Genomic DNA, 22497 nt, shown 5'->3' on the forward strand with positions numbered 1-22497 from the left:
GTTTGGCGTACCTGTCGAAGAGGTGAAGCAGAAATAGCAGGAGTGTAGTGAACAGGCAGGTTGATAGGTGAGGGGCTTTTAGGAGGGGTCAGGTACTGTGTCTAAGGGGGGAAAAGGAAAGGAGAAGAAGGAAAGAGGTGACAAAAGTGGTTCAGGAAGACAGAATCTGGCAAAGAAGGAAAACCAATGGGATGATATATATGAGAACATTAACCAGATAAAAGTTAGAAATCAACCTGCATCTCCTCTTCTTGGGCAGGTACATCTCTGGAGTACTGCAGGAACTGAGCCACATAGGTCATGATGGACTTCTCATCTGGATCTCTGATGTCTACATCTGCATCAACATCACAGTCCTCCATGATAAGCTTCACTATAACACCACCCTCAGAGGTTCAAAACCAACACAAGAAAAAGCTCCAGCACCACAAGGAGTTTAGTTCTGTTATAAACAAATGGGGAGACGGGGGTTGGGATAATTTCTGAAAAATGTTGGGCGAATAAACGCTGTCATGGCAATAAACCAGGAGGCGGATCAGAGGAAACAAATGAAGGATTTGTATGAAGCTCATGTAAATAAACAACAAGCGAGTCAGGAGACCTTTCCATCGTCATTCAGCTCTCCCTCAGGCTCACTGAAGACGTCTCAGTTGGAGCATTTAGCCACACTCTAAATAAGTAACAGATTTTTTTGGCAGAAGTGTAATCATTGAAAAAGTTTTTTAAATCAGTTTTTCCTGGAGGCACAAGGGATAAAAAATCAGATGTACAAAGATGTCACAAACCTCTCTAAGGATTTGGTGATTAAACTATAAACTGGGGAGGGAGCTAAAGATTAGGGTGATGGTAATGAGTCCTTCCAACCTCAAAGACTTGGAGCTCATCACCCTAAGGAACATGCTCAGAGCAGATTAATAATCAGAAGGGTTTGATTGTTGAAATAGCAATGACATTTTTCCACTGATTATTGAGACAGGGATAATAAAATATTTTACATGCCAAAATAATAAATAAAATAAGAATTTTGAATTTGATCATTCTGGGTGTAACTGCAGCTTTTACAGCATAAATTTATAGTTAAATGAACAAAATGTTTAAATATCAATCTTTTCAGCAAGCACAGCATGCCTATATTCAATAATCTCTGGTCAGAAACACTGAATCTTACAGATGTTAGATATTATCCAGTGATGCACTAAGAAATCAAATGATATATAGCTTAACCTCCTGTGACTGAACTTAAAACACTGATCTGTTTTAGTCAGTGAACACACCATACTTACATAACGACGTCACTTAAAGTGACACCCAGTAAGGGTGGAGTGAGGAAGACTCAGTTATTTTCCGTTTCAGGTGTTTAAATACAAGGTCAGAAGAAGCACAAAAAGTCTAAGGAGCTATATTAGAATAACTACTTTCTATAAAATCAGCTGTTAATTCTAGCTGCTAAGACTTTCATTTTATCTGAGCTATGAAACTGTCTGTCAATAATCATCTGGGATGTGGAAATGTAAGCAGAATAAAGCAAACTTTATTCCCAGCTACACTACTTCAGATACACATATTCTTTCCTCTGTTTTTGGAAAAGAAATTAACTTTGCTGTCTGTAGGGATCTAGCCAAAATGCTGTTATAGGCCCAGACTTTCTCTGTTTTAGGCATGTGGAGGCAGTAGCGAGTAATGTTTTTGTGTTTGACATAGAGACAATGAGCTTTGGAGGACGAACATGCAATATTTGTCCTACAGGCAGCATATGTTTATTTCCTGGGTTAACTAGCTGCCAGCAAGCTGTACTTGTCTTTCCTTGTTGCCAGAGGAAGAATAATTCTTCTAAGGGATGAGGTTGTACCCATGCTTGTTACCAGAACACAAGGCTTTGGCAAGGTCAACATTAGCCAGAGGTCTTTCCACTACGGTTAGCAGACACCTGTTCTGGGAATAACACTAACAGCTGTAATACATAAGCTACAGCAGCAGATGGTGTTACCGTCGACAGTAACCGCATTCATTCACATCAGAGTGGCTGAAGCTGCATTAAGCTACATTTGTTTCTCCTAAAACAATTGTAGTTTGGATTCTCTTTGACAGTGTTTAGCCTTTCCTCCCGCGTATCAGGAGTCACACTGAAAACAATAAGATCTAAGAAATTTTTTTTTATTATAGCAGCAGATATTAAATGTCAACACATCCATAAGAACATTTATAATTCAGGTACTTGCCATCGGGATCCAGAAGTCTTGGAATACTCAGCTCCGTCTCTGCAATGTGGAAGGCCTCCTCAAGGTTTTGTTTATTGCTTCTGGTTCTGGCTTTGGATAGATCTACCAGGTTGGGTCTTAGAGAATTTAGGATTGCAAGAAAGACAACACCACTCCTCCAGCTCACTTTGAAGTCCTTTATGCTTATTGAACAGCCAGCTCTACGGAAACAAAATAAAAGTTGTAAATCTGTATTTGCTTAACTCCAAAGCAGGATTGAATTAAAAACTTCCTAAAAAAGCTTGGTTGATCAGTCCAGTTCAACTTTGCTGACATTATAGACTCTATATATGCAACAATGAAACATTATAAATGCAGGAATAGAGAAAATTCCAGTGCCTCCTTGATCAGTAATGCCAATTAGCTGAGCACACCTGTGGCACTGCTCCCGGACCCAGAGCAACAGGGCTTTCTTAGCGGACACTCGAAAGCGGCTGTGTAGAGGTGAGCCTTTTGGAGGAACAGGGCTGCTGCTGGCTGAGCGGCTTGAGAGCGTGGACCGGGTGTCCAAACTAGCCAACGACTCCATGGAGGACTGACGGGAATCAAATGAGAGGCAGCTGGCCAACTCTTCAATCTGCAAAAACAAAACCGATTAAAGCTTTGGAACATCCAGAAAATTCAGTTTAATTTCTTCACCTGTTCTTTGAATTCTGCTAAAGTCTTAGCTAACACAGAGCTTCTGACTCCTTTTTGTGCTGTGATCATGTAAAACATATGAAATGATCGGTCCCAACAAAGAGCAAATAAAAACCATAAAAGAAGAAGTCAACTTACATGATACTGAAGAATGATCGTCCATATGAGTCCCAGGATGATGGAGGGTTTACCATCAATAATATCAGGAATGTTTATGTTGACCAGTTTGATCTAAAGAGGCAGACATATGTTTGTATTCAGATTGTTTTATTTATTTGAATGTGATTACAATAATTTCATATTTCCTGTAAAAACTGACAACAACATCGCACAGGAATGATAGGTAGGAAAATACGTTCACCCTGGCAATAGGTATGGAAATATTTTGATTTGCAATGAGATGGCATGTATCCAGTAATTTTCCAGGGAATCTGACAGTCAGTCAAAACAACAGGTGGTAGTCAGCAGACAGCGCATGCCTCTTCGGGCATTTTCATACCTGTAGTTTGTTTACTTTTGTTCTAATCAGTCGGTGAGTTTAACTGGTGATCCAAAGTCTTTTGTGAGTTTACTGAGTTTAAGTCGAGTCTAAAGTCATTAAAGTCATGACTCTGTCATACTCTGCCTGTGTTAGGTTTTGAGTTTGAGCTACTTGTCTGTTTTCTCTGCAGTTCCCTGTTTCTGTTTTTTGGTTACTGTTATTTTAATTCATTCATTTTAGGTTAGATTCAAGATTTATTCTTTTGTTTAGATGTTTCAGTTACTTCCCTGAACTCCCTGCCTATCTGTGTTAATTAGTCTCCCTCCTCCTGTTGCTCTGCGATCTCCCTGTCACCAGCTGCTCCAGATTTATCCTGATTAGCTTCCCTTGTTCATTGGTCCATTCTCAACCCTTCCTCTGTATTTTTACCTTCTGGTTTTCATTGTTCTCCACTATTTCCTCCTGGCAACTACCTGCTCCATGTCTGTTACCTGCCTGTGTTTTGACTTCGGTAAGTAATCTGAGTATTATTATTAAAAGATACTTTGCAACTCACCATGCGGCTCCAGCACTCCAACCTGCACATTGGTCCTACCAACCTTCAACAAACCATGATAAACTCAAGTCTGATCTAGTCCCAAATCCATAACTCAAGTCTACACGGCTCTAAATAAGTAATGACCAGACACAGCAGGAGGTCTAGTTCAAATATTTTACTGCTAGTCTTATATTTTCTTTATAATCATTCTTAAAGAATGCAAACCCCTGCTAGCCCACTTCTAGTAAATTTTGTCAAGACTGGTAATGTTATCTAATAGGTAGCATCTGTTTGGTGACGTGGTTCTCCAAAAGTTGAACTTTGAATGTCAGATGCACTGGTCACTGTCAGATAAATCTGGAGCTTCACTCATGATGACACAACGTTTACCCTTAGGTAGAAGTCATTACTTATATAACCATATAACCGCAGGAACCATGTAATAGTGGCAAATGACATTTGAATCCATCCATTTTGCTTGCTTATGTGAGAGTATTCATGTTATTCTTATGTTTTTACAGAGTAAAGCTCTCAGCATACGTTTTGGAGTCAAAATTTGTCTTTTCATATACCGATTTTTTTTTCAGGAAAGAAAGTGCTTTCTCAATGTTGCTCCTGTTTTGAAACATTCCTCTGCCTTTGTCTCGATTCTGAAAAACAAAACCAACAGTCGACAGGTGGATTAGAAGAACATTCAAGCTTTCAGGTGGTACATTTATAGGTTTTGAGTTGAGACAGTACTCACGATGCTCTGACCACTCATCACCTCTAGCAGGTCCAACAGCTTGGAACCATCCCGAAAATCAGTGAACAGATCTACTATCATAGATGGTGGCCTCCGCTGTCACAACACACATATACATGTCATGTGTTTTAGTTACTACAATGAGCTCCTCACAAGTCTTCCAGCCCCCTTTATATTTCCCCTCCACTATAACCATCTAGTACTTTTCAATCATATGGAATAATCCTAACCAAAAGGACATCATTTTAATTGAATATCTAAACATTTAGTGGGAAACAGAAGCCAAAGTTCAAAAAAGTGCTAAATAGATATTTTCTTTTTTTATTGTCCACTGTCAGAGGAAAAATTAGGGAGTGAAATTCTAATTTTATGTTCCATGTCAGAAAATTCAGCTTGAAGTCTCCTAGTAATTTCTTACCAACTCCACCCTAACATTTGTCTATTCAGTTGCACTACAAATAATGAAAGCTGCATTGGTAAGTAGAGGAGTATTGTTGCGGAGTAGCTTTTATCATATTCCATTGTCACTCTGGATTTGGTACTTTTTGGCACAACAGCTGAGAATTCAAAGAAGTTGATTTTACATGTGCATTTTAAGGCTCAAAATCCAAGATGGCTGCCAAGCATTTAAAATGTGGTGAAAGCTACAGTTATAGTGATGCACTACTGGTAGTTTGTTGCTCATTATATTAGTCACTCACTTAGTTCTGTCTAATTTGTTTTCAAACATGCCTTCAGAATTGGGATGCACTGAATATTGTGCAGCTCTTGATATCAACTTGAACTTTAACAGTATGACCAAGACTATACATGCACTGAAGACAGCAATTGTTCTATATACTGTTGGATCACCGCAGACTCGTGACCGGCCAATTAGAAGCCCAAAGATTGAATCTTTTTCAGATAAGTGAATCATACTAGCATCTACAACAACACTCTTCGGTGAGCACGCTGCTACTGGGTGAGGAACTTTGGATTATTAAGGTGTTAAATATAAAATCAGAGGAAACAGAGATATAAGAAGCTATTTAAAACAAATCTGTCTTTTCTACGACATGCTAAGACATGTCTGCAGTGTATTCAGACTGTGAGAGGGGGCACCAGAGAGGGCAGGTAACAGGAAGGCTGGAGTAGACCAAAGTTACTCTGATTTATCCTTTTGAGCTTTGAGTATATGTCTGTCAGTGAAACATACTAGATTTGGAAATGTTGGTAACCTTTTGGAAACCTCAGAGTAAAGGTAAGACTCTATGTTGTCAAGGATGTACATGCAGAGACTGATGTTTTATTAAAGCTAGCTGTGCTAATCACTTACATGAGACACTAAAGCCAGTTTAAAATGTGAAATCAATAATCATTTTGTCTTTGGTTCAATATACATTTCTAAAAGTCTGTTTTGCAGCAAGATCTCTCAGACATGAGGTGTGATGATGTCACCTATTCTACAAATATAAAATGAATGTCTGCTAACAGGAGGCAGAAGGAAAGATAGAAAATATGTTTTCAATGCTGTTCATTTCACTGCTTATATTATACAAAGTTAAATCAGTTGAAATTTCTTTACAAGAAAATGGATATCAAAAATCCCCCTCAAATTGTGGGCAGTACATCTCCAAGCTTAACACTTCATCAGCCATATCTTTTTAACCAAGATACTGAGTGCTGGTCTCCAAGATCTCTTAACACAGATTATTTCAAATCAGTTGTATCAGAAATGCCCAAAAACTATTTTAAAAAGTTTAATAAAGGCATCCTAGATGAATGTGAATGGTAGCTACACTGAACAATCTGAAATATGACAGACTTAATTTGGAAACTGTATGCCTTATCAATGATGATAAATAAAGTTTAAGAACCTTGTAGGAATGTTGAAGATTTCTCTTTACTATCCTCATTTTGTTGTTTGCCCAACAAAATGGGGAAGAGCATTTAAACTTTAGCTAGCATAACTGGATGGCTTTTCCCTTGTGACATCTGTTGTGATCAATTTGTTAAGGGTTGCTTGTATATTTCCAAAAATATGTGGTTTGGAAGATAAGAAATCTTCTCCAGATAATGATTATGATTGTAGTTCTACTATTTGCATTTGACAGTCTATGAATTAAAAGGTATTAAAATGGCAGAACTAAATAAAGATGAAATCACATCCTCCAAAGTTCAGTTCTTAGTAGGACTGGAAGTTTCTGTAATGTCATGCTTTAGTTATTCTGGTGATGCAGGAACAGCTGGGTCCAAACATTTTGAAATGAAAAACACATTATCACAAACTTTGCTGCTTCAGTCTTTAAGGTAGCATGTTGCAATTATCCATGTTCCTATGAAGAGAAAACTGATGAGATGCATTTTTTCTAAACTTAATGAAAGTTAATAAAAAATAACTCAGATTACAAAAACTTAACTTGCTACTTAAAGAGAACAGCCTTATTTCAATAATCGAATTGTTTGCTGTGGGAAAGGTGTTAACCAGGACAGAAAGGCTGATGTCACTCTGTTATTCTGACTGAAGTAGAAGAAATGAGTGTTGTTGTCTATTCTCATCCATGTTACCTCCGAGGAAACATTCAGCTTTGCATGAAAAGGACTTTTCACTCAACCATTTATCAAAACATCTAAAATTTTAAATAAAGAAGTTTAGTTGCTGTGAAGAAGGTCCAGCAAGTGCCTACATCATTTCCTAAAAAGGTTCTAAATGCCAACAGTCCAGAGCTTGCTCAGATATGGCAGCAGGTAGAGCAGGGAGACTTTAGTACATCATAGTACATGCATGACAGTGTTGTTGTAGCTCTACAGGGAACAATCCGAAGAGAGTTAACATGATACAACTGCATAGCTGTGTTAGAGCAAAGGAAGGCTGTCTGTTGCTGTCAGTCTGCCTGCTGTGAACCGTGACCCTGATTGCTATATTTATGTCTACAGAAACCCAACCCCCAGCACCCACCCCAAAACCACACGTTACTACGACCTCCACTCTACTGTCCTTCAGTGCTACATTCATGGCTGCTCTCCAATGAGAAAGAGTGCAGAGAGACAATGCTGACTCATTTTAGGCTCAGAAACCTGTGCACCAATATCCTAAAAAAAACTTTTTTAGTGACTACATTTTTAACAAAAAGCAAAACTGATAAAAATACTGACTGTAGAATTTGGTTTTTAGTTAAGAAACTTAACCTAAAGCATGCTTGATTGTACTTTACCTTTCATTGTAGATCCTATTGGGTTAGATAATACACACTATCATGCTGAAATATAGTTTCAAACTATTTATGGTACACCACTGGATATGATATTTTCAAAGACTATAGATTATCAGATCCATCTCGATAAAAATCAGATAATTGTCAACCTAATCAGTCCAGACCGTTTACCAGCTTGTTGAAAATTTAAACATTGATGTTTTTTGGACCAGTGAACCATATGTTAGCACATCCACACTGACAAAACTCTTCAGTATAGACACTGTTGCTATATCAAGGTCAACTATTTTTTAGCGAGGTGTTAAATAGTCAAAGTTAAAGATGACATTTAAGGATTAAAAGGAGAGTGTATTTTCTGACATGTCGAAACACATCTGTGTCACGCTATGAGAGAGCATGAGAGCTTTCAACCTTTGCCATGAAAAATGATGGACCTTTAACGGCATTAAACGCCAGTAGAGCCTGTTAAAGATAAAAAGACAAGAAGTCTAATATGTAAACCCTAATAATTTTTTCCTTGTTTTAAAATAACATTAAATCCTGTTTTGCAGTGACTGCTTTATCATTCAAGTGGTATCACTTCTGCTCCTAATAGGACTATTTGAACAGTGCAGAAAGGCTAAAAAATATATTTTTCCTCTTTTATTATTATGGATCTTAAAGAGAACTTTACAACAATCTGAAGTCAGAAATCAGCAACAAAATTGTGCCCTGTAATTATGTTTGTCCCTCCAAGACGACTAAAATCATGACATAAAGTAAGCACAATAGGCAGTTTGGTCTGTCAGTTGAAACAGCTTTCAGAGTAAGCATGCAGTCTTACCTTTGCCAGTTGAGCATTGACCCAGTTAGTGAAAGTTCTCTTCTGGATTTGCTGTTGTTCCACTGTTAAAAAGAGAAGAAACACACAGCGTCAACATTAACTTATTTACTTTTTCACAGCTAAACTACATAGAATTCCAATGACACAAATGATGCTACCTTGGTATTCTGATTTTGCTGCATTATTTGCATTGCGTACGGACTGAAACCTCTGAATATGGGTCACATGTTTGATTAAAGTAAATTAAGCTCTGCAACTATTTCACTCCTATTCAATTTGGTCACTTCAACATAACTCAGTCCGTTTTCTTCCAACACTATTTGAACTTAAATATAGCAATGTTGCTTTAAAATTCCAATAACATTGAAATACATTAGATGAGGGGAGATTTCATTGGATCCCACATTGTCTGGTCTCCTAGGTCTTTGAGCTAATCCCGTACTGCTGCTGAGTCTGAGACTATATTGTCTGGTGTGTTTGGTTTATATGGCCAATTTATTTTGCACAGTGTTGTTCTGTGTGCTTGTGCTTTGGGGGTGAGAGGAAGGTAGAGAATTGGGATGAGATCCTGTTTAATTATGAAGTTACATCTGTCTATCATTGCATGAGATAACGTTTGGGGATGACTTTTTCCAGTGTTGTGACCTCATGCCTCGTTCTCTTTTTTTTGAGACCTGATATCATGAGAAATCTTAAATTGATATGACTGATTTACTTTTTCTTAAGATGAATAGAAGATGTTAATATGCAAACTCTGCATATAATGTAGTATCTACAAAATAATATTACAATTTATTTCAGTACATGAAACAATACTCTGAGGTAATTAAAGATGCTTATGCAGATCCAACAGATGCCAGTTTCCTTTTTTTCAGGGATAAATCTAGCAAACGTGCTGCAAGTCAGTTGAAAAAGAATAAAGAAAAGGTAACAATTTCAACAGTAACTGACAGTAATGATATACCAACTAATGATCGTAACGAAATTAATAATTTTTTTTTAGAATTTTAATACAAATTTATACCTAAATAATACTGATCCATCAAATTTTGACATAGATGAATTTTCAAATGAGATCCATCTTCCCAAATTAAATGGGGAACAGAAAAAGATTCTGACGTTAACTTTAGCAGCAAGTGAACTCCATGAAGCTGTTGAAAGTATGCTTGATGGGAAAGCTCCAGAACCTTATGGCTTCCCTGCAGAATTCTACAAAGAATTCTGGCCATTGCCGGCCCCCACCTTACAACGGGTGGTTAGAGAAATTCAAGAAACCTCCATACTCTCTCCAAACATGAATTATTCTAACATAAATCTTATCCTCAAGCCTGGTAAAGATCCCACTTTCATCTAGCTATTACCCAATATAAATCCAGACCTTAAAATCATCTGCAAGATGCCAGGGGGACCTGTTCTCGGGCTTGGCCTGGGCTGCAAGGGGTGGTGTGAGGCTGGATTGGGGGGCTTGGTGCCCTGCCTCTCACTCTGTGCCTATTAGGCCTGGGGGCTGCTGCTCCTGTGCCTTGCTGGCAAACTCCTTCTGTGCGGGTATATGGCTCTGGGGTGATGCTTTATGTCTGGTTGCCTGGGAATGCTACGGCCTCCCAGAGCCAGGTCTACCTGCTCTTTGCTGCTCTTAGGTGTTGTGGATTGCACTGTTCTCGCTGCATTTACAAATTTATACCTCCAGGGGACAACCTCACTCTCACATGAACTCACTTAACCACAACCCCTGGTTTTTTACATATATGATTACCCAACGACTCACACACACCAACACACAATTACTCCAAATGGTTGAAGGTCATGCAAACACAGGTTACTATAGCATAATTGTGGCATGCCTACTTTGATGCTGTATTGAATCCACATTAATAAATTACGTTAATCATCCCATTAGGATACTGTCTTGAAATATCCTTTTGGTAGAGCAAAGCTGCCCTGGCACATGTGGCCAACCATCTGCTCTGTATGGTATGCCTGAAACACTGTGACAGAACATGTAAAAAAACTCAAAATAAATAAATGTCTCTACATGCTCATCCGGGAGGAGTGAATGCTGCAAGTCACTGACTGGATGCAATCTGCAGGGTTTTCTTAGACAGAAAAACATTTTATCCAATTTGAATAAATAACTAATTCTGACTGCACTGTTCAATGGTTAGGATTAATTGGAATGTATGTACCTGACTTTTGTGAAGTGCCTTGAGACAACATTTGTTGTGAATTGGCGCTATATAAATAAAACTGAATTGAGTTGAATTTAAAAAAGTTAAGTTATCATTGGATCTTTGCAGTGACATTTAAGTTGTACTGAAGTTGATCCTATAACAGTTGTGCATACATGCCGTAGGACACACATAGCATGAAAGTTGCAGCACTCATGGTGGACTTTTTCAACATATGCAAAACATCTGTGACAGGATGGTTTATATGGCGATCACATTGTGTTTGCTAAGGTGTAACATGTAGAAAGGTGATATGGAAACGTTATTTTCCCACAGTATCATTTCATTAAAATTAAGTGCTTATTTGCAATATTTTTGGTATAAATAAAATTTTATTGGTTTTTACTCTGTCTTAGTTTTCTGTTTGGTTGTCATGGTATGGCGGTGTGTAAGGGCCCATGGCATGGCTACCTTGCACATCTAAAAGGGCACCATTAATGCTGAAATATACAGGGGTTGGACAATGAAACAGAAACACCTGGTTTTAGACCACAATAATTTATTAGTATGGTGTAGGGCCTCCTTTTGCGGCTAATACAGCGTCAATTCGTCTTGGGAATGATATATACAAGTCCTGCACAGTGGTCAGAGGGATTTTAAGCCATTCTTCTTGCAGGATAGTGGCCAGGTCACTACGTGATACTGGTGGAGGAAAACGTTTCCTGACTCGCTCCTCCAAAACACCCCAAAGTGGCTCAATAATATTTAGATCTGGTGACTGTGCAGGCCATGGGAGATGTTCAACTTCACTTTCATGTTCATCAAACTAATCTTTCACCAGTCTTGCTGTGTGTATTGGTGCATTGTCATCCTGATACACGGCACCGCCTTCAGGATACAATGTTTGAACCATTGTATGCACATGGTCCTCAAGAATGGTTCATACATACAGGATTTGGAGCAACATATGCTACCATCCAATCAACATCTTTTTCAGGGACATCCCTGCTTACTTCAACAAGACAATGCCAAGCCACATTCTGCATGTGTTACAACAGCGAGGCTTCTTCGTAAAACAGTGCAAGTTCTAAACTGGCCTGCCAGCAGTCCAGATCTATCTCCTATTGAAAATGTGTGGTGCATGATGAAGCACAATATATGACAGACCCTGGACTGTTGAGCAGCTGAAGTTGTAAAACAGGCAACAATGGGAAGAAATTTCACCTACAAAGCTTCAAGAATTAGTGTCCTCAGTTCCCAAACAATTACTGAGTGTTGTTAAAAGGACAGGTGATTTAACAGTGGTTTTTGGGATTAGGACTCATAATTTAGCTCAAGCACAGGCACCAACATCCTCCTAAATCCAGGTATGGCTAAAACAGCTAACAAATAATCAACCACAAATTTCCTTACTTCTAGTGCTAAGTTAAAGGATACAAAATTATTTATTTAATAACATTTGTGGAGACTTATCTATTATTTCCCTTTTTTCTCAGGTTGGAATATGGAGAATTTAGCCCAAAAAATATTTCTGAGCTACATTGGGGACTAAAAAAAATGAAACTTAAATCTCTTGGAATTGTGCATCATAATATCTGGAAATTGGAAGAAGTTGTCAATAGTACCAAATGCACAGATAATTTATGAAAATTCTTTGTAAATCTGCCACCGGTACTCCATCTTAATATTAACAAGTGTGCTCCTTACATAAGGCAACACTTGTAACAGGACAATCGCCTAAGCATTAACTATCCCTGATGTACACTGCTGTGAGGGATATACTGTATTTAGTGCTTCAGCAACATTAAATAACAGTATTTCATAAATAGAAATCCAGCCACTTTTCATGGTATTTTCTGCCAAGCTGTCACATCTAGTGTTATTATCCAGCAAGGCTAAAGCAACCCTCGCTAAATATCTAAAGAATCTACTTACCCATGGTGGGACTGCGCAGCTGCTGATCCAGTTGTAGTGTTAGCAGTCAGTAAAGTCTGAAGAACATTAGTTTTAACCAAACTTGTATTTTGTGAGAAAACATGGTTTAACACTGTGTCTTTAAACACAGTAGGTCCATGTCTGTAGTGCAGCCAGTGAAGAAAAAGCTGATCTGAAACTACTAGAAGAATCTTTCCTGTTTAACCAGCTAGAGGGCTGCTTCCATTTCTAGCCTGCAGCAAGCAGGTGAAATTATTTGCGCTCCACCTCCTTTGATTGATGCTGACTCACAGAGACCTCAGGCTTGTCAAAACATGACCTAAAACAAGCTAGCATTATTGATGCATCATGCTAGTGAATGAAAACCATGTGGGGCAAACATTTAGTAATACTTTTGCTCTCTTACAGAACCCAGTCAAATTCCCATTTACAAGAGAAGCCCCCACTACTGTTGAACAACTGGAAGAGAAAAGAGTATTTCATACATGTAGGACATTTTATTTTGTTATATGTAACACTCAGGTCAAGATGTGTTTTCAGCAATGTTTTTCCAGCACATTTGTAGTGTTTCCTTTTATTACCCAGTTTGGACCAAGCTTCATTTTATTGACAGATATCCTCAAGTTTACTTCAAGAGGGATTTACAATCATTTCAAGATGCTCAAGTCTGATGACTGTGAAGCTGCTTCTCCACAAGTACCCAGCATGACTCGGCTCTACTCAGTTAGGGTTTTCCATTAGTAATGGTTACTTGGTACCTGCCCCTCCTTTGGTACTGATTTGGCTGGGATTCCAAGCGAGCTGACCTGAAAATCGTATGTCAGAAGAGTGTAGGTCACTGACTGGCCAGGGGGTAGAGGCACCAAAAGTGAATCCGTTGATGGCTGCTTACAGGTACTAGCAAAGAACAAAGCAATGTTGTGAGAAGCTTAAAATGCTGCTAAGTGGTTGCCAGATCATCAAGGACCACAACAACCAGAGTGGTTCAAACTAAAAAAAATTTAAATGGTTCGAGTAAATAGACGATACTTACAGGCACCGACCAGTGAGCAATGGTAGGGAGAGTTAATTCGACGTGGCCACTGCAGTACTGGATTCAGGATGAAGGTCAGTGTTTTGTGACTTTAAGCATCTTTCATGTAACTCATCCCATTGACATGAACAAGGATGTTCTGAAAGTCTTCTGTGTGAATGTTAGGGTTTGAAAACTTTTGTATTGTTTATCACTCATGTCTGCTCTAAGTGCTTTTCCCTCCTACATGCCACAGAAAGGGATATGGAGGAGACGAGTGAGTTATGCTTTTATCAGCAACATCTAGGGGCTGGTACCGAGTCCTCACTCCCTCTTTGTTTAAAATCAAGACACATGAACCCTAACCTTTCTGACCCCCCACACACACACACACTGCAAAAGTGAGCTACCCTTGCTGCAAGTAAATCTGACTCTGTATCGTTCTTGCCTCTGAGTTGACTAATTAATACCTAACAGTGAAGACAATAACACGGCTAGTTAGCATCAATGCTAACTCTGTGCTCTGCTGTCTCGTGTTAAAATTATATGTTGTGCGTCTACTTAAGTTGTGTGTCTTTTTCTTCCAGAACCTCTTTCTACATGGGAGGGGTATTTCTGCACCTCATTTAATTTTGACTCTCCAAGCTCCCCTGCTACTGCCCCCACACCATCCACAGCTTCAATACCAGCACAAGCTCTGACACAGTTAATGTCCAGCACAATGCAGCAACATGCTCGCTCTCATATTTTTGATTTAAGGGATTTAAAATGTATATACCTTGAGTTATTTGTCCTCTGTTTTGGAAGAGGCTGTCCCATTTTGCTCAGTGTAAATAGTTTGTATTTTGGTGCTGTCAGCAATAAAAAAAAAAATGGTTACCTGTGCTTGCATCACGATTGTCTATTTTAGCTGAGCATACACTGGTGGTAGAAGTCAATGGTACTCCCCAAGCATTTGTCATTGACATCTTTATGCATTAATGGCTCATTTTTAAGAAAAGGTAACCTAAATAAGTTAATTTTCTTATTGGGTGAAGTCATCACACAAATGACTATTCTAGGATGTGCCAGTGCAGGTGAAACAACACTCTTTAGTGATAGCACTTTAATGTTGTGGAATTCTGTACCATACTAGCATCTGTATTTCCTTTTAGTGGGCTAGTGCTTAATGGAATTGGTTTTAACCGACTACTTTATGGTTCATTATTCTGTTGAATAAAACATACCAAACCAAAAGTATTTATCTAACTGTTGGGGTAGTCATAGCTTTTCTCTTTTAGCATTTAATTTGTCATCAAGTTGTAGTAATGTGTACAAAAGTAGCGACATTTTTAAAATACACAAAAGTTTATTGACAAAATTCATCCATCATCTCCATGTCTGTAAGCAGTTTGTTGCACAGGAATTGCACAGGAATCTAAACATTTGTCATCAGTCCTGCAACCACCGCATCATAAATAAGGGAACAATAACATTCTACCGCTGGGAAGTCCAGTTTACCACCAGGGCCGACGGTTTGCAGGGATAAATTTGCAACAGGACAGCCATTTTGAAAACACCTACAACAAACAAATTACAACAAATAATATCTTAAAATTTTAAATAGCTGAATGCTGAGCTTATTGCATATATGACCACTTTGGTAAGCTGGCATTAGGTAACATTAGCTTACCCTCACATGTCGTCTAGCTCATACCTGTAAGGGATTATGATTATTGATTATAAATATTTATAAAAAATATATATATAAAAACAAATGTATATATATATAAATACACTGCTCAAAAAAATTAAGAAAACACTAAAATGACATATCCTAGATCTGAATGACTGAAATATTCTCATTGAATACTTTGTTCTGTACAAAGTTGAATGTGCTGACAACAAAATCAGACATAAATCATCAATGGAAATCAAATTTATTAACCAATGGAGGCCTGGATTTGGAGTCACACACACAATTAAAGTGGAAAAACACACTACAGGCTGATCCAACTTTGATGTAATGTTCTTAAAACAAGTCAAACTGAGGCTCAGTATTGTGTGTGGCCTCCACGTGCCTCCCTACAACGTCTGGTCTTGCTCCTGATGAGACGGTGGATGGTCTCCTGAGGGATCTCCTCCCAGACCTGGACTAAAGCATCCGTCAACTCCTGGACAGTCTGTGGTGCAACGTGACGTTGGTGGATGGAGCGAGACATGATGTCCCAGATGTGCTTAATTGGATTCAGGTCTGGGGAATGGGCGGGCCAGTCCATAACTTCAAAGTCTTAATCTTGCAGGAACTGCTGACACACTCCAGCCACATGAAGTGTAGCATTGTCCTGCATTAGGAGGAACCCAGGGCCAACCGCACCATTAGGATCTCATCTCAGTACCTAATGGCAGTCAGGCTACCTCTGGCGAGCACATGGAGGGCTGTGCGGCCCTCCAAAGAAATGCCAACCTAAACCATTACTGACCCGCTGCCAAACCGGTCATGCTGAAGGATGTTGCAGGCAGCAGATCGCTCTCCACGGTGTATCCAGACTCTGCTTTCATCTGTGAAGAGCACAGGGCGCCAGTAGCTAATTTGCCAATCCTGGTGTTCTCTGGCAAATGCCAAGGGTCCTGCACGGTGTTGGGCTGTGAGCACAAACCCGATTTGTGGACGTCGGGCCCTCATACCATCCTCATGGAGTCGGTTTCTAACCGTTTGTGCAGACACATGCACATTTGTGGCCTGCTGGAGGTCATTTTGCAGGGTTCTGGCAGTGTTCCTCCTGTTCCTCCTTGCACAAAGGCGGAGATAGCGGTCCTGCTGCTGGGTTGTTGCCCTCCTACGGCCTCCTCCACATCTCCTGGTGTACTGGCCTGTCTCCTGGTAGCGCCTCCAGGCTCTGGACACTATGCTGACAGACACAGCAAACCTTCTTGCCACAGCTCGCATTGATGTGCCATCCTGGATGAGCTGCACTACCGAGCCACTTGTGTGGGTTGTAGAGTCCATCTCATGCTACCACAAGTATGAAAGCACCACCAACATTCAAACATGTCACTGTCTGGTTGATTTTTGGTACGTACTCAGGTTTAAAAGTCACAGTTTTGTATGTTTTGCGTATGCTTCAATCATGACAAATAAAATGAATATATGATTTTTATTTTACTGTAGAACTGACTGGAGATTTGGTTGGATTTTTTTAACGAACAAAGAAACATAAGCAGGCATAGCCAATGCTCAGAGAGAAGTGCAGTGGGAGCAACCAACCTTATTTATGTTGAAAAAAATAGTGATAGCTGGGAATCCTGTCTGTTTTGTTTTGGTGTCACTTTTTAAAATTGCATTGAAGAATATTGAATTGAGCTCTTAGTTCCACACATAAACATTCTGTATGTGTTGAGGTATAAAACAACGGCATATTCGTTTGGTACACGTGTTTACCGAACCAACAAGGCTGCTGAGGATAGTTTCACACTTTGGCGTATCACATAAAATCCCAGTAAAATACATGTCGTAGCCAATCTTGAAAACATGTAGTTGGTATAAATACTTATGCACCATGTAATCTGCTCTGTTACATTCTTTATAGAAAGAAGAGACATTCTCCGTCATAACCTGTCAAATAAGTCATTCACTTTTACTGTCATTAAACTTTAAGTTTAAATACAGTCTGTCAAGACACAGCATTGAAATTATTATTAGAATCAAAGACGGACTGACCCTGCAGCAGCATGTGGACATTATCGATGTCCAGAGGGATGGACCTCCTCTCCAACAAACCATCACTGGAGTAGAAGTCTGATGACATCCTTTCTGATCAACAGGCTCCTGACAGCATGCCACAGTTCTGGAAGACACAGAAGAAAGTAACAACTTTGGTTCACCATGTGATGCTGCATTTGGCATCAGTTTCAACCTACAGAGTGCACACAAAATTCAGTTTAAGCCTAACTTTTACTACTGATACCAAATATTCAAATATTCAGGTATAGTTTGACAAAAAAGCAATATTTGAGGCAGCCTCACAACTTTGGGCCACAGCTGTAGCTTTAAACCTTCTATATTCTGATTTTAAAGACTAAACTAAACTTAATTTCTTCGAAGCATGAAGACAGATTTTGTTATAAACCCATAGTAGCAAGGCTCAAAGAACATGTGCAGTTTCTGTTTTAGTTTAGGACTTGCATTAATAAGCCCACGCTGTCTATCAGAAAACAAAATGATAATCCACAGCATTTAGACCTGTCGGCACACTGTAAACTGAGTGTAAGTGGTGAGGCTGTGTTTCATCTTGTTCAGTCCTGCTTTGGGATGTGAATAAGTTAACAAAGATAAATGAATCACATTAGACAGCCATCCAAATATGGCAGCTAGCAGAAATAAAACAGGTGTCTTTGACCAGCATGACTTTTACTGCTCACTGAACTGAAACCATCAAGACAGCTTAAGAGAACAGACATGTGACTGGACTGAGATGTCAGATTAAATACCAAATCAGATGTGTTGGTTCAAGTCATTTATCCAGTCTGCACAGGCAGAGGAATGGGATTTCATTTAAATCAAACACTAGCACATTGGCTAATCATTTATACTTACACCTGTATTACAAGCAAATCTTAGGTTTGACTCCAAGCACAAAGGTAGTGATTTTCTATATCTCTACAAATAGAAATGCATTATTGTTCACTGTTTAAATGTGTCTTTAAATGGTAAATGGACTGAACTTATATAGCGCTTTTCCAGTCATACAGACTGCTCAAAGCACTAAGCTGGGGAACAATAGTCTGCCCCAGGGGGGGGAAGAAAGGAGAGAAGGGGGAAGAAAGGGGGAAGAAAAGAGGGGATTTAGTGAGTTCGATTCCACCTGTGAGCATGTTGTTTATAGAAAATATTTATAACAATTAAAGTGTTTAAGTGTTAAATGTAAACAACATGTCCATTTAAAAACTAAAATCATTGTTAAATGCATTATTTTGTGGAAATAAAAATGTCAGCAACTACTTAGCTGTTTAGCTTTGAACTTAACTGAAAATACAGCATTCCTTTGTCAAAATCCTTAATTTTTTAAAGGTTCATAGTAACTAAAGTGTTCTTAATTTTATTTTTTTCAATGACATATTTCGATAAAGCACATTATACACATTCAAGTGTACTTTAATAACATTAATCATATCTAGCTTTTATATTCATTATTTGCTGCAAATTAGCAGTTTAAAGTATAGTATTTTCTGGAAAGATGTCTTTCCTAAAGTACTTTCTGTGTTAAAGACAAGAAACTGAATATTTTTTATAGAACCAAATGTTTATTATTCAACAATTAAAACAGTGAGAACCAGGAAACAGGAGTAACTGTACACAATAAAACTGTTTGTAAAAGCTTTCATATTTAAAACAAGACAAAGAGGAAACAGATTCACATTTATTTTTGCTTTTTAATGTGTTCTAGCCAAAGCTCCTTTGTCATGCTTTCATTGGAGGGACAGTAAATATGTCCTCTATACTGGCTGTCCTGTCTCAGCAATTCTAAACTGCCCACATTTTTTGCATGTATTGTGCAAAACCTTGCGGGTCAGTTTTCGGGGTGCTTTAGTGGGAGCCAGAGCAGGAGCATGTGGTGGAACACCAACCCCCGTAAGATGCTTCCCACAAGCTTGGCAGAACACCCTAACTTTCCACTGATGATAGGGCATCCACACCAGAAGCCGGTGGGTAAAAAAACGATCGGGTGTTGAAACCTGGTGGTAGATGAGGGCTGTACAGGAGGCTCATACCACAACTTGAAATCTGGGCGCACTTTGCCGGCATGAAAGAGGGTATTTCCCATCCATCTCTGGTCCTGTACAGGAATGGTCTTCCTCATCTCCCTCGGCAACCAGCCAGGTCCTGCATCACCAGCTGCATCTGACCGTTGCACACATGCTGCAGGCTCCTCCTGGAGAGAACAACAAAAGATGTGGAAATCTGCATACATATATTTCATTAAAGATGACTAAAAACTTAACTGGTTTTATTAATACATACTGCTGTACTCACAGGTGAAACTGTCTGGCAGATGTGTGTCAGTGTTGTGGATGATGAAGCCAGGCTAGGGGTCCTCACAGAGGATGGAGGGGGGCCAGAGGTCCTCACAGAGGAAGGTGCCAGGCTAGGGGTCCTCACAGAGGATGGAGGGGGGCCAGAGGTCCTCACAGAGGAAGGTGCCAGGCTAGGGGTCCTCACAGAGGATGGAGGGGGGCCAGAGGTCCTCACAGAGGAAGGTGCCAGGCTAGGGGTCCTCAAAGAGGGCAGAGAGGGGCCCGGTGGTTTCCGAGCAACCAAGTTGGGCTTCAGTGAATTCGTATGAGACCTCACCTTCATATGCCTCACTACACATACAGGTGAGTAAAACAGTGGGTATGCTTCTGATAGAGAGCATGCCACTTCTTCTGCCTCGGGGCAGGTCTATTCCCTGCATTTGACGGCCAAACCCCATCGCTGGAAAATCCCCTAAGCCTTGCCATCCACTCCTCATCTCCCAGGGCTTTATGGCTCTTTGGTTTGAAGCTCATCTGAAGATAAAATCAACAGATTTTTAAGAATCAAATGTAGTAACGCAATTTTACTGCATTCAACAAAAGACGTAAAATATCTAATAACTCAAAAAATGTATATGTCAGCAATTTTCAAAAATCCAAAGCAAAGCATTATTTTGTGTTACTACTAAATAACAGTTAATAATAACAATAATAATAACAGCACACTTAACTTATAGTGCACTTAATACAAAAAAATATACAAAGTAATGTTAGTGACAATTTTCTACAGTGTCAGTTAGGATTATATATTAAATCACAAGAAGAGGACAATTATCTTTGTACATTTTACATGTGTTGGATATGTCGTTTTTTAAATAAATCTGCCTCAATGTAAAATGAGAACATCTAATCGACTAGTTATGTGAGTAAATTGAACTGAAATACAATGTATTTCACGGTCACAAGAACAACTTCGTTTCACGAACGTAAAACAAAAACAATTAAATATTTGTACTTACAGTAAATTTGTTTTTTTGCTGTGGGCAGAGATGACAACACAATGAAGCGATGTGGAATTTGTCTTTAACGGCGCTGGACCAACAAATTCTATTTATTCAACCGTCCTTGCAACTTAATTTCAAACAAAAATACTTTAAAGTTATTTTGTTAATCTAAAGAGGCCCGTTCACCTTGATTGGCTGAGCTCCGTTGTGAACTCGTACTTGGATTGGCTGAGCTCCATTGTGAGCTCGTACGTGGATTGGCTGAGCTCCATTGTGAACTCGTACGTGGATTGGCTCGTAGTGCTTCGCCTTGATTGGCTGATGTCCATTGTGAGCTAGGACGTAGATTCGACGGTCCATTGTGAGACGAAGCGAGATTGGCTGATCCGTCCAAAGTGAGAATGGAGAGGCGCGGAGCTCATTGGAGGAGAGTTACAGTCTAACGTGAGCGAGGTAGCGCCACAGTCGCCTGAATTGGCAAAAAATAATATGTCAAGTAAGAAAAAGACACGGCATTTATATCTGCAAAGAAAAGTATTAAATCACAACAGTTTGTGTAGAGGTAGTTAGATTTAAAAATAATCATCTATCTGGAATATGGTAAAAAAATTTAATTGTTTCAGGTTCTGCTGTAGCCACCATTTATCTGTAACACATCATGTTCCGGAAGACTGCTCCAAAGCCTTCAGGCCATAACAGAAAACATGCATGTTGCCAAGATTTAATTAAAGCTATCAAGCCAAAGAGCTGGAGGTAAAATAAGTTAAAATATGGAATTTAGCTAAATTTAAGTACAGAATAATGAGGAACGTTCTTCATTAATTCAAGAAATACCACAACAATACTGTTCAACAGCATGCAGTCAGAAAAACATTTACAACATCCATTATTCTGCTGGGGGAGAAAACATAACTTGTTTTTTTGAGGTCAGATGTACATGGTCAGATGTACAGAGCTCAATAAGTACTTCTGCTAATGGATTTTTTTAGATTTAAATAAATTATTTTCACATTTACCTATTTTAATTTTGATCTCCTCCTGTTGGCTGACTGTAGTTTAATGTTGAAAACATGTGTATCAAAAAAAAAAAGTACAGACATTATCAAAATAAGGGACTGAAGAGAGCAGCAGCATAGCCAGAGACAGTGGCAGAAAGAGTCCAGAGTCAAGGTCACAAGTTCCACTGGTCAACTCTAATTGTGGACACAAGGCAGTGATCTGTAAAATGCTTTGCACACTGCTTTGGAAAACCCACAGGGAGGGGAAACATTGAAGAAGACATAAACAGAGCTTTAGATATTTTTTAAAATGGATTTCTGCAGCTGAAAAGCTCAAACATTGTCACACACGAGGTCTGTGAGACAGAAGCAATTGTATTCACACATGTTCACATCAATCATCTGGTTCACGCCATGGTTTGACCTACAGGAGTTTGCTTTATCAATAGAAAGGAATAGAGCATTGGAAGTCTGTGTTATGATGTGAGATGTGTTTTTACAGTGAATCTACAAAGTGTTTTAACACTGTGCTGAAATGGTTAAATGTGATACAAAAATCGAGACAATGATTATTCATCTGAAAATCCTGAAACTGGAACAAAAGGTGTGTCTGTCTAAGGGAGAAAACACTTATACAACCAGGTTACTGCACCTTTTACAGAAAAACAATAACCTAACATACAATACAGACCAGATGTTTGGACACAC

At 39.0% G+C, this 22497-nt stretch overlaps 2 protein-coding genes across 2 annotated transcripts; both read right to left on the reverse strand.

Moving 5' to 3' along the window:
- Positions 1–1830: 1830 nt before the first annotated feature.
- Positions 1831–12916, reverse strand: LOC124885088 (nesprin-2-like). The gene is made up of 8 exons (XM_047393284.1): positions 12782–12916; positions 8679–8740; positions 4662–4757; positions 4489–4566; positions 3036–3128; positions 2633–2835; positions 2220–2419; positions 1831–1910 (listed from the first exon to the last, which is right to left on the reverse strand). The coding sequence occupies exons 1-8, from the start codon at positions 12783–12785 to the stop codon at positions 1831–1833; spliced, it is 816 nt and encodes a 271-aa protein (XP_047249240.1). The 5' UTR covers positions 12786–12916.
- Positions 12917–19079: 6163 nt separating this feature from the next.
- Positions 19080–20931, reverse strand: LOC124884998 (protein IQ-DOMAIN 14-like). Its single transcript, XM_047393123.1, has 3 exons — positions 20807–20931; positions 19807–20321; positions 19080–19705 (listed from the first exon to the last, which is right to left on the reverse strand). Exons 2-3 carry the CDS (start codon positions 20128–20130, stop codon positions 19343–19345), a joined length of 687 nt encoding a protein of 228 aa, XP_047249079.1. The 5' UTR covers positions 20131–20321; positions 20807–20931; the 3' UTR covers positions 19080–19342.
- Positions 20932–22497: the final 1566 nt, after the last annotated feature.

The sequence above is a fragment of the Girardinichthys multiradiatus genome, chromosome 19 (genome assembly GCF_021462225.1).
Source record: "Girardinichthys multiradiatus isolate DD_20200921_A chromosome 19, DD_fGirMul_XY1, whole genome shotgun sequence".
Taxonomy (NCBI): domain Eukaryota; kingdom Metazoa; phylum Chordata; class Actinopteri; order Cyprinodontiformes; family Goodeidae; genus Girardinichthys; species Girardinichthys multiradiatus.